The 17,141-nt window shown below is 41.7% G+C and overlaps 2 protein-coding genes across 2 annotated transcripts in view; one reads left to right on the top strand and one right to left on the bottom strand.

Annotated features, from left to right (window-relative positions):
* The window catches only part of ca6 (carbonic anhydrase VI), a 5,489-nt gene extending 1,854 nt beyond the window's left edge, over positions 1-3,635 (top strand). The window contains exons 3-10 of the mRNA XM_008295803.1: positions 247-395; positions 862-957; positions 1,826-1,892; positions 1,999-2,156; positions 2,252-2,378; positions 2,492-2,575; positions 2,659-2,691; positions 2,771-3,635. Of these exons, the coding sequence (XP_008294025.1) occupies positions 247-395; positions 862-957; positions 1,826-1,892; positions 1,999-2,156; positions 2,252-2,378; positions 2,492-2,575; positions 2,659-2,691; positions 2,771-3,405 (1,349 nt within the window). The 3' untranslated portion in view covers positions 3,406-3,635. The remainder of the gene's footprint in view (positions 1-246; positions 396-861; positions 958-1,825; positions 1,893-1,998; positions 2,157-2,251; positions 2,379-2,491; positions 2,576-2,658; positions 2,692-2,770) is intronic.
* Positions 3,636-3,852: 217 nt separating this feature from the next.
* LOC103368363 (solute carrier family 2, facilitated glucose transporter member 5-like) lies at positions 3,853-15,700 on the bottom strand. Its single transcript, XM_008296710.1, has 12 exons — positions 15,656-15,700; positions 15,430-15,528; positions 15,168-15,328; positions 14,960-15,084; positions 14,731-14,880; positions 14,510-14,635; positions 14,225-14,412; positions 11,331-11,441; positions 11,123-11,224; positions 6,125-6,200; positions 5,785-5,912; positions 3,853-4,077 (listed from the first exon to the last, which is right to left on the bottom strand). The coding sequence occupies exons 1-12, from the start codon at positions 15,698-15,700 to the stop codon at positions 3,853-3,855; spliced, it is 1,536 nt and encodes a 511-aa protein (XP_008294932.1).
* Between the last annotated feature and the right edge of the window lie 1,441 nt (positions 15,701-17,141).

Below are 17,141 nucleotides of genomic sequence, written 5' to 3' on the forward strand. Positions count from 1 at the left end.
ATGTCCACATCAAAAATGTGTATTTTTACAAATATTAATTCATTCTTGTACAGTGTGCATCATTATTTGACAGATGTTCGCTGTTATTTTCTGTTTTTACATTTTTGAGCATTACAGTATTCAACAGTTTCGTACCCTATTATTTTTATTTTAGTTTTTTTTCAGTATAGGATCAAACATTTACACAACCTAAAACACTACAGCAGCTGCGTAAAACATTCATGATTTGTGATGTGCTTCCGTCAGTTCAAATCGACCTACCTCCAAGTATGATGATCACCAAGGGCCTCCCAGGAAAGTACACAGCTGTCCAGATGCACCTGCACTGGGGCGGCTGGGACCTGGAGGCCAGCGGCGCGGAGCACACCATAGACGGCATCCGCTACATGGCAGAGGTTGGTTGAATAAAAATATAAACAACAGACATAAAGACACCATCTACAGAGACAGCGTCCACCTACAGATGCAGATATTGGAGGCCAAAGTGGACATGGATTACTGCATAGTGTGTTTAAATGACAGCACCATGTGTCGAGCTGTAAATTATGATACCAGATCTCCAAAGTATGTGGAACCGGGAGTGTGTTTTGTTAATAAGAAAACCAGAACTACCTGCATCCTTTTAACGGAAACCCAATGCTTGCCCTCTTCTGTGAATCTCTGAGCTGCTCATATGCAAATTCATTTAACAGAGGTTTTTGTTTTCTGCAGAATATTTGATTTCTACTGTATATCTTTGCTGCCTCGACTTTACTGTGTTTTAAGTTAACACGTTTAAATTATTTGACAAGTTTTCCATGTGAATTGCAAGGCACTGGGCATATTTTGGCACCTAACCCTTTTTTCATCTCAACCTTCCAGCTCCATGTTGTCCATTACAACTCCGATAAGTACAAGAGCTTCACCGAGGCCAGAGATAAGCCGGACGGACTGGCAGTGCTCGCATTTTTCTATGATGTACGTGAGCCACAAATACTCTATGTTCTGCTTTGTCTGAGTTACGCAATGTCTATAAAGGATCCCAGCACACTTTCAGATATATGAGCATCAGTTCTGCTGGAGGAAGTTTATAAAATGAAAAGTCTTTGTAGTAAAAATTTATTATTTGGCAAATGGGTGCTGTGGCCTTTGAAATGCGTGATACTTTGTGTTGGTCATCCTGCTGCGTTCAAGCCTCTATTGAGTCGTCAGTTTGAATAAGTGCCTGTTTCCAAAATCAGCGACTCTCAGCTGTGAGACACTTCCTTCTTTTTCCTTTGAGAAGTCATCGCTGCGTCATCCACCGCCGGCATCCGCTGTGATAGCAGCACCGAGTCCAATTGGACAAACTCAGACTGATTGAAAGTGGAGTTTGATGTTTAATTCTAGTTAATTACAAACTAAGTTTTATTTTTCATAGTTTTTTCCCGTTATACCTGTAAGACTCCATTCATCCAAACAATCTCTAAGATCTGAGAATGAAGGAACTCGACTAAATGAAGTCAATGGAGGCAAGAAACACCAAGAACTGTAAAAAGAAAATACGAGCCAAACTATGAGTTGTAATGATCTGATTCCTGGCAGATATTTTTGGGGCTAATTTTTGATCTCCTCCACCTAAACACGTAGCTACACTTTTGCCTTTTTAGACCTTATGTGATCGTCTGTCACTTACCAAACCTTAGACAATACCTACGTTGGGGAAGAAAACAATAACCGATAGAAATAATCAAGTTATAATCAAGCGGAATGTTCCTTTAAAGCAGATTTGACAGTTAAAGCTGGAAAACAAAGTTGTAAGTGATCTTCTGAGTTTATGTTTAACACCACTTTGGTTTGTTTCCAGGACGGCCATTTTGAGAACACCTACTACAGTGATTTTATCTCAAACCTGGACAGAATCAAGTATGCAGGTGAGTTATGTGTGCAGGTATCCATAAAGAAACCCACTGCTGGAGGTCAAACTCCACAGAGAAACTTTAACTGAGCCTCTAATGTGAGCTGGTGTGACTCTGACAGGTCAGTCCATGAACATATCGAGCATCAACGTGCGCTCCATGTTGCCCGAGAACCTCAACCATTTCTTCCGGTACGAGGGCTCCCTGACCACTCCGCCCTGCTACGAGAGCATCCTGTGGACTGTGTTTGACACGCCCATCACTCTGTCACATAACCAGGTACAACAAGCGCAGCATTCAGGGAAGGGGGCAGGCTTGTTAGGAATATCTTGTGGTGCTCTGACGTGAGTTTATTTGCTTCTCTGCTCTTTCAGATCAGGAAACTTGAGAGCACTCTAATGGACATGGACAACAAGACACTGTGGAATGACTATCGCATCGCTCAGCCTCTCAACGACCGTGTGGTGGAGTCGTCTTTCCTGCCACGTCTTGGGAAAGGAAGTGTGTAGCTTGTTGTGAAAACTTGATTGCACAACTAAGTGAATATCATTAATTCCTCAGAAGTGATGAAGGAAATGCCCAAACTGGTTTTCTCTCACTTTTTGTTTCCTCAGCATTTTGTCGGCAAGATGAAATTGAGTCCAAGCTCCTGAAGATCGAGGGTCTGATAACATCTCTCGGGAAGAACATGCATTCAGGTGACCTGAAAAGCTGCTAAAAATGGCTGAATGTGAAATGGAAAGTGTGCATATTTAGTTTGCAGTGTTTGTCTCTTCCTCAGGTGGACTTCGCAACCCAAGGCCGACCAGATACGGTGAGTGCTGTTGGGATTAACGGTGGTTAAAGGTGTTTCTTGTTCTCCAGCGTGATTCTAGTTTTTCTGTCCTCCTCAGAACCTCGTGCTCTGTTTCCTCTGGTACTCAACTTCCAGGAGAAAAATGCTGGTAGTTACGCCTTGGCTCGCCTCAGCCATCCCATGGATCTGGACTCCTTCACCGTCTGCATGCATGTCCTGCCTCAGGTGGAGGGGATCCACACCGTCATCTCCTACTCCAGCAACGGCAACGACAATGAGCTGATGATCTCAATCGGCGAGGACCGAGACTCCAAAGAAGTGGGCCTCTGGATCGGCAATGAGTTTGTCAACCTGCCGCACAACTTCAAGTCCCACGACTGGGCCAACTACTGCATCACCTGGTCATCCCACACCGGCGGCGCAGAGCTCTGGATTAACGGCATGGTGGGGGAGCAGCGGTACCTGAAAAGCGGTTACACAGTCAGTCCTGGTGGTGTGTTCATTCTGGGCAAAGACCAGGACGGATTACTGGGGATCTCCAACGCGGACGCCTTTGTGGGCAAGATGACTGATGTAAATGTGTGGGACTATGTGCTGACCACAGCAGATATCAGGGACCAGATGTCATGTGAGAGTAACAGCACTGCTGTGGGAAATGTGTTCAGCTGGGGATCCACCAAACTCAGCCTGTTTGGAGGGGTGCAGCTGGACAGTCAGTACAGATGCTCCTGAGGAGGCTCAGCTGCTTCTCTTCTCTGTATGAGCTTTAAAGCAAATGCTGCAATAAACCAAAAATATCACTGCTGATGGTGAGGTTTTTAAGTGTTTATTTCATGTGCAATGAAAGATAAAATGTCTTTCAGGCACCTTCATGTCAATATTTAATGCAAAATGTACGTCACAGCTTCAGCCATGTATTGTATTCATATCTCTGCCTCATCAATAAAGGCTTACGGGAAACTTTTTGGTTTGTTTAATGACTCGTGCATTCAATTCCCAGTGTTTTTTATACCTGCGCTGAAAAGATCTGCAGGCACAATCAAACTACACACAAAGAGATGAGTTAAAAATACTCATAAAATAAAAGATAGAATCTAAATGAAACCATTGTCCAGTCCATTACCCAACACCCCCCTCAAACTATCCTGCAGCGAACACTTCCTCTCCTCTCCTTCTTCCTTAGAAGGCTGTGACCTTCACCACATCCCCCAGGCTTTCTTTGCTCTCTTTCATTGGCAGATCGCCTGCATCCAGTTTGATCTCGACTTTGTTCCTCTTAGCAAAAATCTGGCAGATCTCCAGGAAGGTCTTGTTTTTGGTCTCGGGCACCACCAGCCAGATGTAGACCATTGTGATCACACAGATGACCGCAAAGACGAGAAAGCTGTAGGAGCCCAGGCCTTTCTGGAAGGAGAAGGAGGAGAGGAAGATGACATTTTGTGAATATATCAAGCAGAAACAGTTGAGGTGACATAAACAGCAGCCCACATGAGGTGAAATGGGATTTGTCTGCTGCTTTCATGGAAATAATCTTTTTTTGGGTTTCTTTTACTCAAACACATTCCTCCCTTGTTTGCTTGTTTGGGTTAAAAACAGAGTCTTAAGAGGAGGTAAACACAAGACAAGCAAAATGTTTACGTTCATCTCAAAGATTGCACCACTCAGTCCATTATAAAAGACACAGTTTAACCAAGACTAAACTACTCAATGCAAGATGTCTCCGACTTCACTGAAAAGTCCATTATCATTGTTTGTGTGATGGTTTTCAAGTTTCCACATCACATTTCTGGACCGAGACCGGCTTCAAAACAAGCTGAGGTTCCACTAAATCTTACTCTTAGATGCACGTGTGGAACTAAAGAAGAGCACAGAGAAGCTTCTTTTGTAAATGAAACATTTGTTATCCATCACACAGTGCCATCAGGGAGATGATCTGCTACAAATTCATTCTGCAGCTTGACAAAGACTCAAAATATGTAGCAAGATTTAGAAACAGCCAGGAGGAACAGTAATTTACTCATTTGTCTCTTTGTTGAGAGTTAGATTAGAAGACTTGTATCACTCTGAGGCTGAATCATAGGTAGTACTGTTGCTGTAATTGAACTCTCCACAAAAAAGGGTGTCGTTTTCCAAAATGTACAAGTACTGCTTGAAGATACACGAATCATTATCAATTATTGACGACATATTTGTTTAAGATTTTTGGGGTTTGTCCTTAATTTGCTGTTGTAACCTGTTTGGTAGTATACTGAAGAAGAATGTAAAAGCATGTAATATTTTATTTAATTCTATCCATTTTTTTAAACATAAGGGAATAACTCCTGGTTGCTCCAACACATGGCAGCTCTACAACAGAGGTGACGTAATTGGACAAACAAAAGCACAATACTGGAAACAATGAATAAGCAGAATACTGGAAATGATAAAGGGCAGATGGAGAGTGGGGTCATAGACTAGAAATCACTAGAACTCAGTAATGAGTCACACATGTACAACACAAAGAGTTAATGATGTTGTTGATGCTGCTTATGGTCCATTATCCCACTTTTCCTGATGGACTCGGTGAAGTTGGTGGACATTTTGACGGACAAAATCATATTTCTGGACATCCAGAGGCTTCTGAAATGATTTCTTAGGTGACAAATTTTGGAGTTGTGGACATTCAAGTGCCTGACTATCGCCTTAACTGACATGCAGCATCAAGCAACTCCTTTTATAGTCACTGGTCAAAGTAATGTCTCTATGTTGGTCACACTATTTGATCACTGTCCTTTAAAGCCACATCTGACTAAGGTGTGGATTAACTCAGTGGTGAAACGTTTTGTCCACAGTTGGCTAAATGTATTCCCTTTTCAACCAAGACAATCAAAATTAGGTTAGTTGATGATTTTATGTTGAATGTTTAATAAAAATCAATGAAGGAAACATGGTATTTTTAATCAGCTTTGTGCAGAAACACTGTTTTGTTAGCATGAAGTGGCCACATATCGCTAAGGACGTGCAGTAACTTACCAAACTTTCTTTAAAAGAAACATCTGTAAGTGATCTCATTTTGACATAATAAACATTTGTTCCCTCAGCGGAAGAGTTTGAGGATTTTGTGTATCTAACCTCTAGGTAAGGGAAGAGGAGGCCAATAATGAAGTTGGAGAGCCAGTGGACTGAGCCTGCGATCATGAAGGCTGCAGGCCTGGCCGTCTGCCTGAACATCTCAGTGGTGACCAGAAAAGGAAGGGGACCTGCAGGCCACAGAAGCAGTTAACCACAACCAAGTCACACCATCATTACTCTTCAGGGTCACAGCGAGGCAGCTCATGTCTCAAACAACTAAGTGCTGATTCACAGAATATATGATTACACGTTCGGTTGCATCCAAACAACACTCCAGCTAATGGAGCGCCCTGTTGTAATCAGTATGTGCGTAAACAAGCACAGGTGGGATAAGACTCACCCGGTCCGATGGCGTGTCCCATGACGTAGCCGATGATGCAGGCGATGCTGACGTAGGGCATCCACGACACAGTCTCCTGTCAACACCAACAAGCAGCTGTTATCGCTATCATGAACTATTGGACTGATGGGTTCCAACATGAACAAATACATCTCCTTAGCGGCTGCACAGTGTGGGAGTCCCTGTTGAAGACTTATAATTAATTCTCCTTTCTTTTCTTTAAATTGTGCCTTTGCTGTTGAAATGACGCCTGTCTGAAAATGTGGAATCCAGGTGTGATTGCAGGTTTGCAGGTTTGCAGGAGAGCTGCACAGGTTTTGTGGTTTTGGTCTAATGGTCGTCTTTTAGTGGAGGGCGTCTGCTTTTATGTCTCTTTTTCTCATAGCCTCAGGAAACAGAGATGCCAAGTCATCATTTTATTTTCCAGACCATTAAGATGTATAATATTATTCCTGCAGGGTGAATCGTAGCACAGTGACACAATTTCTTTTACTTTTTTTTGGCTCTGTACAGTGTAACTCAAGGGATGTATTCCCACCACTTCATGATAGATAAAAATTCTATTTTGCTGCTCTAGATAAACCTTTTAAGTTGGAACCATTATTCTGATGGCTTGCGTTGACATAGAAGTGTTGGTCGCTGCATCAACTTAATACTGTGTTTAATTTAAACTCAAATTTCTGTGTTTGCTGATATCAAACTAAATTTAATTTGAGGTAACTCAATGAAATTGGGTTGATAACTTTCAACTGAGTTCAGGATTTGAATTTCCTTCCTCTGTCTGAACATAACTTGACAATTTATGGTCAAGACTGGTAATTAAAATACATTTGTTTGCAAAGGAAACATTAATTCCCCTAACTCAGTATAGTTTGTTGGTTGAACCTAATTTCCTTAAAAATGGTGCAGACCTTTTCATTGATTTTTGTTGTTGTTGAGCCCAAACGTTATTTTTAACAGTGTACTCAGGTCGCTCCTCTTCCACAGAAACATTTAATATTAATCCTTTTGCCAGTCTGTCATTCACTTATCGTTTGTGTCATGTCAGAGCCTGCTATTTACACAATCCTCTGTGTGTTCTCACCTTTCACCAACATCTCCTGATCTCCACACCCACCTGCACACCTGCTCCCAAATTCCTCATTCCTCACCTGCCCATTATTTATTGGGCCTCCTCTTTGTCTCGCTGTCCTGCCCAAGAAATGGGTTCAAAAGCTGGGCTCGCCCAGAAGAGGAGGTTTAACATGTGAAATGTTGACAGGGAGTCAAGCAATGGCAAAAATCCAGAAACAGGCAAAGAGTCACAAACGGGGAATTCACAGGAGAAAGGAGTAGTGTATATGTGAGGATTGCACAAGATGGCTTGACTAACAGGAAGCACAGAGACAATCTGGCAACTGAAAAGGGAAAAGGTGGATTATATTTACACAAAGGACTTACTGGATAATGGGACACAGGTGACGCCAAGAAAGATTTCTTAAAAAGTGGTGTGAAAACACAACATAGATGCTTGAGATATCTAAACATTAAACAGGTAGTAACTCCAAAGAGTCCAAGCAGCATGTCACTGTGAAACTAGAGTGACTGTCTGTATGTTGACTGTGGGCATAAACCTGCTACTGGTCATGTATTTCACATGCCTTTCTTTCCCCTTTCACTGTTTACATGTTACTCCTCTTTCCTACAGAAAACAACACTAAAACCTCTAGGCTAGCTCGTGTTGTAGTAAGGCAGACTTGTCTGTTTTTAGTTCTTACCTACCTGCATGAAACTGTTCTACCAAAACAGGTCCCTTGTTACTATTTTGCTGCGATGCTGTTACGGCATCCTGAGTTTTACACTGCCAGACGATGATGCAGATGATTGTGATTGTTCACAGACATATAAACAAGCCAGAGATCAATCCCCCCCATACCAAAAACCATGAGGTGCAGCCAGACCATTCTGCATAGCATTGTGTCAATGCCAGAGAATAGTCTGGCTATTTGAGACCACTGTGAAACTGGTGAGCTGACTGGGAGCAGGTGAGGTGGGTATGCCAGGCAGGATATGGGCATGGAGGGACACTGAGGACATCCAGTGGGTGGAAGGAGTGAAACAGGGAACAACCAGATTGAATAAAGAACTAAAAAAACACCAAATTATATCAACTCTATCCAGCTGAACATATTAGTAGATGGTGTGAAGGAAAATTTACTCTCCTCTCTTGGAGTTAAGTTTCTAGAGATGGTTCTGAACTTTCCCCTTAGCTCCTCTGACTGACCTCCCTACGTTAAAGTAGTATTTGTAACAGATGTGTACTAATCTGCAAATCTTCTATAGATTCTTGACCTCATGTAGATCTATTGTAGGAGGACAGACAAGCACTCCTTGTGTCCCTCAAGGCACTAACTGTACCTCTCAAGCCCAGATTGCACCATGGAGCTGGACTTTGTTTTCCTCTCACCCATAAATCTAGATGTGGCTCCCACCGAAGGAGGATATATGACTGAAGGTGTGAGAGAAATCCTCAGAATTGATGCGGGCATTGCATGCGTGAATTGCTGCTCTGTTAGTGTTGCTTCTCCTGAATAAACCTTATTTCAACCAAAGTCATCTGAGTCTCCGGTATGTCTCTCCTACATCAATCTCTTCCAGAATTCCACAACAGTTGGTCTGAAAAACAGATAGAAGGCTGAATCCCTCTAAACAAGGCAGCAGTAAAGATGTCTAAAGTACCGGCCGGGAGCCTCTTCCAGAGAGCAGATTTAACAAACTCTGAATCCAGCCCTGAACAGGAGTTTATGTCTGCAAGGTCCTATAGTCCTTCACCAAAATCCCCAACATTAAATCTCAAACGTAGGCCTTTTATATTTAGAGCTATATGACAGAGCTGGGAAACAGAAAACCCCTTTTATAAGTTCCCACAGTAGTCATATTAAGCGAATGTGAAGCTTGGGATCATGGTTTAGGAAACAATAAATAAATGGCAATAAATAAACAGCCCAGTCTCCATTTTAATCAACCAGAGGTAGAAATATGACTGTGTGACGGCATGTTTATCTTTAAAAACACTGTGAAAGAGCCTGAGCAGTGGAATAAGAGTCAACAAGTCACTCATTCATCATCCGACAGAGTGCATTTCATCAATAAATGATAAGGTGCTCGAATCCTTCTCCGGGCTGTGTGTAGCGTACTAAGGAACAGAACAACAGTTTACTGCCAGGCACATACCACAGCAACACACAGAGAATCAAGAGACCCTTTCTCACGGTTGTAAATTTGGTGGGAGACCATTTGAGAGGACAGCCAATCCAAAACTTTCCTTCAAATGGAAGGCACAAGTTGGATGTTTACATCAAAATGACCACCAACGGCCCTCTTGGAGACAACAGGAGGTAATCCTGAAGATAACTACACCTCTGAAGAAGAGGAGATTACATTCCTTATTGTGACCTCCTGACATTTCTCTCTCCTCAACACCCAGAAGTTTTTATACGGGAATGAAATGAAAAGCTTTAAATCCCAAAAGTATTGAAATCCAACATCACCGGAGTGATGATCCCAAATCTGACTTAATCTTTGATTCCAGGTTGATTAGGACCAGTATTGAAGATCATGTCTCACATCTGGAGGGTTTATGAAGGAGGCACATACAGGAGACACAAACACCTGCCTTCTCTCTGTCACAGCCATAAAAGACAGAGGGACTTTTTGTCCAAAACATATGTACTTCTTAAGTCTTATTTTTCTTATTGTTGAATGTATATGCTTGTGTTCTTAGTAATATTACAAATATACTTTCATATATCCTGAAATTCCACAGTCTGTATGCATGTTTACACGTTTTTAATCAACTCAGGGACTGTATGGCATAAAAATATCATGTCTGATATAAATTCATTTACCTGTTCAGTGGTATGTCAGATTTGTAATCATAATAGTTATTAAACAATTGGATGTTAGGTTTGAGTAATTAACTATAATTACATAACAAAACTATTTGGCCTTTGAGCTCTCATGGACAGTGAAGCTCAAGATCAACCGTGATTGGTGAGATGCTGATTTGAATTTGGCTCCAAAGTGCTTATCAATAAGAGCAAGTCACTGGAATGCGACTACAGTTTTTTACATGTTTTTCTTTGTAACTTACTTTGGGTTTCTCTACAGTTTAACGTGGGCTTGTTTAACTTTTTTTTCTACTTAATTTGGGCTCTTTCTTTTTCCCTTCATGGTGGATTTTAGGGATTGTTATCTAATATTTTTCACAGGCTAGTTTTTCTATGTTTTACTTAAAGTTGGGGCTTCTTACATTGACTTTTACAAGGAACACACAGTATGCACTGCAACCTGAAATGGGTCAAAGTGCAGGTAGAAATCAAAAAGGCAAAATCTAAATGTATTTAAAGACCCATGAGCAATTGCAGCAGAAAAAGGTGTGTGTACATTTTAAAAGTCTGTTCTACATTTAACATCTTTCTCAACAGCATTTAAGAAGGTAAAATGTAGGAAATGTACACACAGTATATGAAATGCTACTAAAAATATTTGCAGTCTGCATTAATTATATTTAAACTAAATTTAGTCCATGTGGGGCTACAATTATCCTTGCTCAGAAATATTTGTGTCAAATGTGACATAACTATGACGGGAATGTCCCAACAGTGCAACCACTAACAACGTGGCAAAGACTGCTCATGGATTTTTTTGTGTCTACAGCTGCACAGATTTACAGTGATTACAGCAGTGGACTCTAAATGTTCCAGTTAATGTTTTGTGTCTTTCAGTACAATATGCTGAGCTTTGACTGACACACTGCATGTTGTATTCCCATCACGTTCACTGTACTGATCAATATTCTATAACTAAAAACAAATCTGTGACCACACAACACATCCCCTGATGTTAAGGTAGAGGAACTCGAGCATGCTGTACTACCACTGCATATTTTCGTTGAATGCTGACCCACTAGAGGGCAGCAGTGCAACATGAAGAGGATGTGAAGTTTTAAAATGGTACCTGGAAGTTGAGAGCGACAGTGAACAGCACACAAGCTATGCAGTTGATCCCAAAACCAGAGACAAGGAGCAGCCGTCGACCCAAGGACTCCACGATACAGGCCTGCAATAACAAATTTCCTGCTCAGAACTATTGTCTCCTGCTGATATGATCAAGTAACAGACTGCAGATTACAGTGTTGCAAAATGTAACCTAACAGGGTACCTACAGAAGCTATGACCATGCAGACATTCACTGCACCTGTTCCCACTGTGACGTACTGGATGTCATTCTCTCTGACTCCTGCTTTGGCATATATGCTGTCTGCGTAATAGAAGATCTGAGACAAGAGAGAGAAATGCAAAATGGTTAGAAAGTTAGCCAAGAGTTGGAGAACACAGTGTGACCTGTATACATAAAGACGGTGGAACATCTGATCTCAAGCATTACAGGAAATGATCATTTCTCACAAAATGCAAAAATCCCTGCGAACACCTTAAATCATCCTTGCACACACACACAAAATAGCATATAGACAATTACAGCACTATTACTGCTGCCACTTTTGTTTTAAATTGTATTATTACAGCTTTGGACAGAAGGAAACATCATGCGGGTCTTTTTTATTATTAATCTCTCAAAAGGCATGAGACACAGTTGTTTAAGGCTTTTAAATGGGTTCAGAGTTATCACATATACACTAGAAATGACCCATCAGAATGTATGAAAGTTGTAAGTTGCTCTGTAACTGGGTGTAACATACATCTTTATGCTAATTAGGGGCTGCAGGTTTAGAAATTGGAATTGGGTGTTATGCCCACTCAGCAGTGGACAGGAGTGGGCATCTAGGCATGCCCCCTGGTGGCATAGACTAGTTGTGGGGATGTCAAACATCACCTGACTGATGAGGAAGGAACCGGAGCTGGTGCGGGAGCTGGAGCGGTACCAAGTACATGTAGTTGGGCTCACCTTCATGCACATGATTGAGATGATCTGCCTGATCTAAACTCAAGTGGTGTTCTGTTATTGGACTTGGCCATAACAAATACAATGTTCAAACATAAAATAGTTCATAGGTGTACCTGGTACCAGAGCACCTTAGGCTAAAAGTCACTGATTGACTTTGTAGTGATGTCATCAGACTTGCAGCCATTTGTCTCAGACATTTTGGTGAAGAGAGGAGCAGAGCTGTCTTCTGATCACCACCTGGTGGTATGTTGGATCCAATGGTGGGAAAGGCTGTCAGACAGATCTGGTAAACCCAAGCATGTAGTAAGGGTCAACTAAAAATGTTTGGCATAGGCCCTTGTCCGAAGGGTCTTCAACTCCCACCTCTGGAAGAGTTTCTCCTACATCCCAGAGGAGGTTGGGGACATGGAGTCTGAGTTGATGATGTTTAAAGCCTCCACTGCAGAAACGTCTGTTAGGAGGTGTGGCTAGAAGATCTCTGGTGCCTATCGTGGCAGCAACCTTTGTCTCCGATCCTGTATGTGGTATTCATGGGCAGGATCTCAAGGCGCAGCCAGAGTGTGTAGAGTGTCTTGTTTGGGGACCTCAGGGTCGCATCCTTGCTTTTTGCAGAGTGAAAAAAGTATGTGGTACTGTTAACTTTATCAGACCAAGACTTTAAGTGCCCACTGGAGCACCTCTGATGCCAAGGCCATGGTTCTCTTCGAAAAACCAGTGGACTGCTCCCTCTGGGTTGGGGGGGAGGTGATGCCCCAAGTGATCGAAGTTTAAGCAGCTTGGGATCTTGTTCACAGGTGACAGGAAAATTGAGGTAAAGATATACAGGAGGCAGCAGCAGTAATGCAGGCATTGTACTGGACTGTTGTGGTCACAGTGGAGCTGAACCAGATGGCAAAGCTCTTGTCAGTCTACATGCCAACTCTCACTTGTACTTCTGAGCTCTGGGTAGTGACCGAATGAATGAGATCGTGGTTCCAAGTAGCCAAAATAAGTTTCATCAATAGGGTGGCAGGGCTCAGATCTAGAGGAAGGGTCAGGAACTCGCACATCTGGACGGAGCTTGGAGTACAGCCACTGGTCCTTTGGGTCAAAAGAGGGGCCAGTTAAGGTGGTTCGAACATCTGATTCAGATGCCTTCTTGGAGACTTCTTTTTGGAGATTTTCCATGCATACCAGGCTGGGAGGAGACCCCAAGGTAGACCCAGAACTAGCTGTAGAGATTAGGTATCTCCAGGTGGCCAGGGAATGTGGAGGAAATGTTTATTGACACAACTTTTCTATCAGTACTGGATTAGAATGACATTTTACTAATGCATCAACGAGCAGCAACTTTTAAGTCCTTGGACATTTTTAACATTTACCACTCTGCATTAAGATTTATTACAGATGCTAGTTATAATACTCTTTACTTTGAGCCGTATGCTGAGGTTGGATGGCCTTTAGTCTCTGTTGGATGACCTTCACTCTCTACAGTCTGATAGACACTGGCTTTTATTTATTTATAGGGGTGTTTTACTCTCTCTTACATAACATTATTGCTGTCTTACAATATGGGCTCTTACAAAACACACTCACATTGCATTATGTAGCACTTACTGGGTGTTTTCACTGAGCTTGGAAAATCCAGTTTTTGTCACCTGCAATGTGGAATGACCTGCAGAACAATCTGACTTTGACTCATTTTTATCTTTAGACCAATTCAAATGTTTAATTTCTCTCTGATTTTACTTCCGGCAGTTGCCGTTTATGTAGATTAATTTTTTTTTTTAAACTTTGATTACCAGAATTAATGTTTTTAATGTTTTACTGACTTTGTCTTTTATATTTTTATTGTTGCTATCAAAGTTTCCTATTTGTGTGTCAACATTTTTTTTTCTGAATTGCTTACATTGCTAATGAGGCCTTCACACCTCAGTGTACTTTCAGTTTAAATACAGTTTGAATACATGAATACATGAATTAATGAATATAAAATATAGAGAAGATGCACCAAAAACTGTAACTGGAAATGGCCAAATAAAGCCTAAGAGGTGAAAATATATCCTGTTTTGTGTCCTGATGCTTTACTCACCCGAGAAAATTGTTTTAACACTCTGATCTGGTGCTAACAGAGACAGTGTCAGGGACAAGGACAACTGGTCAGGCGTGTCTCACCGCATTGATCCCGGACAGCTGTTGACCCGTGTTTATGACAATGATGGAGATCAGCTGCCAGCGAAGGGAGCGCTGGGACAGTAGGGAGAACACCGACAGGCGGCCCTCAGCCTTCTCTGACTGCTCCTCCAGACGCATCTCAGACAGCTCTTCATCCACGTCGTCCCAACCACGCAGACGCTGCAGTACTTAAGTTGACAAAAGATGCAGAATGTCATTATTTTATTCACCAGCTTCTCCCTCTCCCTTGTTGTAGCCACATAACGCAGTTTGTGCATTTCCAACCTTTTCTTGCTGATTTCTCATCTCCCTTCTGCATTAGCAAGTACCTGGGACTCTCAGGGAAGAATGGCAGCAGCAGGAGCTCTAACAGAGCAGGAATACCAGTCAAGCCAAGCAGGATGGTCCAGCCTGGATACAAAGGAAACACAGATTCAATTTTTTTTTTTTTTAGGATGATTTCAACATTGTACCAATAAAGGATAATCCTGCACTGTAGTGAGTACCTGTGCTGTTGCCCAGTATGTGTCTGATGCCCAGCACTTGGGCACTGAGGATGCCAATGGTGATTAAGAGCTCTGCGGCGACGCAAATGGCTCCCCTTAGGTTTTTGGGAGCGAGTTCGCACAGATACATGGGCACCACGACTACAATACCTGCAGACGGGGAAGGATGGTGAAATCAAACAACTCCTGCTTGTGTCTGATCTATAGCAAAAGAAATACAGCATCCAACCTGCACAGATGCCCACTATAAACCTGGCCACAATGATGATCTCATAGGACTTGGCAATCTCACTGACTCCCATCATCACAGCAGGGACGATGGAGAAGATGTTGTTGAAGAGGAGGGTGCCCTTCCTATTGCAGGATAAAGCAAATCAATTACTATGCACTTGTAACGGAACACACGAAATATGATGTATAGAATAAAGGGATTTTACCTCCCTAATCTGTTCACCAGAGGAGCCACCATGAGAGAGCCAAAGAAGCCTCCAAGAGGGAACATGGCCACCGACAGAGACCACAGCAGAGTCAGGAAGCCCTCCTCCATCGGCCTGTTGTAGCGCTCCATGTAGGTGGCATTATAGAACTGCTGCATGAACTGAAGAGAGCAGGACAACACTGATAAAAATGCATCACCACAAACTGCGTGTTACTGTTAAGCCATTGTTTCTTTGCTCATTGTTTCTTTGCTCAGGTTACCTGTGATGGAGAGTTGATCACAGCCACATTATAACCGTACTGGAAGGATGAACCAAATGTAGCTATGAACGTAGTTAGTGCCAGAACTACAGTCACTCTCTGTTGGAAGACATTAGAGCACTTTTTGAAACCTTTTTTTTTTTGGCAACATCATCTATCACAGTTCGGCTAATTAAACTCTAAAAGAAAACACTGTGGCGATAATCGCACCTGGATTTGAACTCACCCCTTTTCTCTCCACAGGCTTTCCCTCTTTCTTGTAGTCAGCCATGGTTGTGTTTCAACCTGTTGTCACTTTCAACAATAATAACACCACACTTTATAATTTCTCCAACACCAGATTCTGCCCTTTAGACATGAGATCAGAGAGCATAGCGATGGTTTACAGCTCACCTATGGCCATCGTTCACATGTTGCTGACTGAGCGATCAGGCTGAGGATGTTTTTATAGGCAATTTATTGGCAGATATTAAATGCTGCCCTGGACTGATACGGTGGATATCTTTTATTGTGCTGCATCTTGGACTCAATTGGTTCAACTGATGAGAGCAGCTGTCAATAAAGGATACATGATACGGACAAAGGCTGTTTATTGCTTACATGTCTGCAGGCTGCATTGCAAAAGAGGTTTTATTAATCAAATGACGACGCAATGTCAAAATCACAGACTTTGGTATTCCGCCTTGTACAGTTTGATGAATTTATCTGCTCCCGTGCTGAAGGGAATTCATCTCACACTGATGATGCTGAATAGGCAAATTTTCTGCACAAACTCCAGCTGTGAATCTCATTTTAAAAAAGGTTTGCTTTGTCTGCAATTTGTCATGTGATGCATTGCCTCTTATCTCTAAAGCTAAGCCTGTTTGTCAAAACAACGTTCCTGAGGCGGTTGGCTCTTAAAGCTGGATGCTATTTGCTTCAGAGACGCCTCACTGCATAAAAAAAAAAAAAGTATAAATACAGTAAATGTTTGTGTGTGAATCATGCTGGTGGGAACATAGAATAATTACAACTCAGCTGATTAAAGTATCATAAAAGGGGTAGTGTTAGGAAAGCTGTGTGAGCTGTAAAAATTTTACTGAAACAAAAGTGTGAATGTGTTCAGAAGGCCTCGTTTAACAATGCAATGAATTTAAGACCCAGCAGACAGTTTCTGAATATGGATTGTGCTTGATTCTAATTTACACACATAAATGGACGAGAGCTGGCCTTTGTAACGCTTCTTCAGTGTATCTGTCATTGTACACATGTACAATTTTGTTTCATGTATGCTTTTAAATTACTAGAGTTATTTTACATCTGTAATGCTGAATGTACAATTTGTCATTTTATAACAGTCTGTATATGTGTTGCTTGTATTGTGCGAGTGCGCGTGTATCTTATCTTATCTCACCTTATCTTAAAAATAAATGTAATTACTTATATCCTGATAAATGTTTCATAAAAAGCTTGTTTGTAAATACACTTTTAGATTTAAAAAAAAAAATCCAGTAGCATAGACAGAGTGGAATCACATTGTAATCCCATCTGATGTTGCTTTGTTGAATTTTTGACAAGTCTGATTTTAACAGATTTGCAATAAAATTAATCTGCACTATGTAGTGTAACTACTCTTTATAGGGTAAATTACACTTGATGATTAAAAACTGACAAATCAGGGGCACCACAGAATGTAATTCGGAAATGTTGTACAGCTGTGAGAAAGGGCCTCT

The sequence above is a fragment of the Stegastes partitus genome, unplaced genomic scaffold (assembly GCF_000690725.1).
Source record: "Stegastes partitus isolate 25-593 unplaced genomic scaffold, Stegastes_partitus-1.0.2 Scaffold24, whole genome shotgun sequence".
Taxonomy (NCBI): Eukaryota; Metazoa; Chordata; class Actinopteri; family Pomacentridae; genus Stegastes; species Stegastes partitus.

Bases quoted from the DNA above. Each gene is read 5' to 3' on its own strand.
- LOC103368363 (XM_008296710.1), bottom strand. From the start codon at position 15,700: ATGGCTGACTACAAGAAAGAGGGAAAGCCTGTGGAGAGAAAAGGG. The intron at 15,529-15,655 runs GTGAGTTCAAAT...GTCTTCCAACAG, and splicing joins AGCCTGTGGAGAGAAAAGGG to AGAGTGACTGTAGTTCTGGC. The intron at 6,201-11,122 runs GTACCATTTTAA...TGGTGTTGACAG, and splicing joins CTGTCGCTCTCAACTTCCAG to GAGACTGTGTCGTGGATGCC.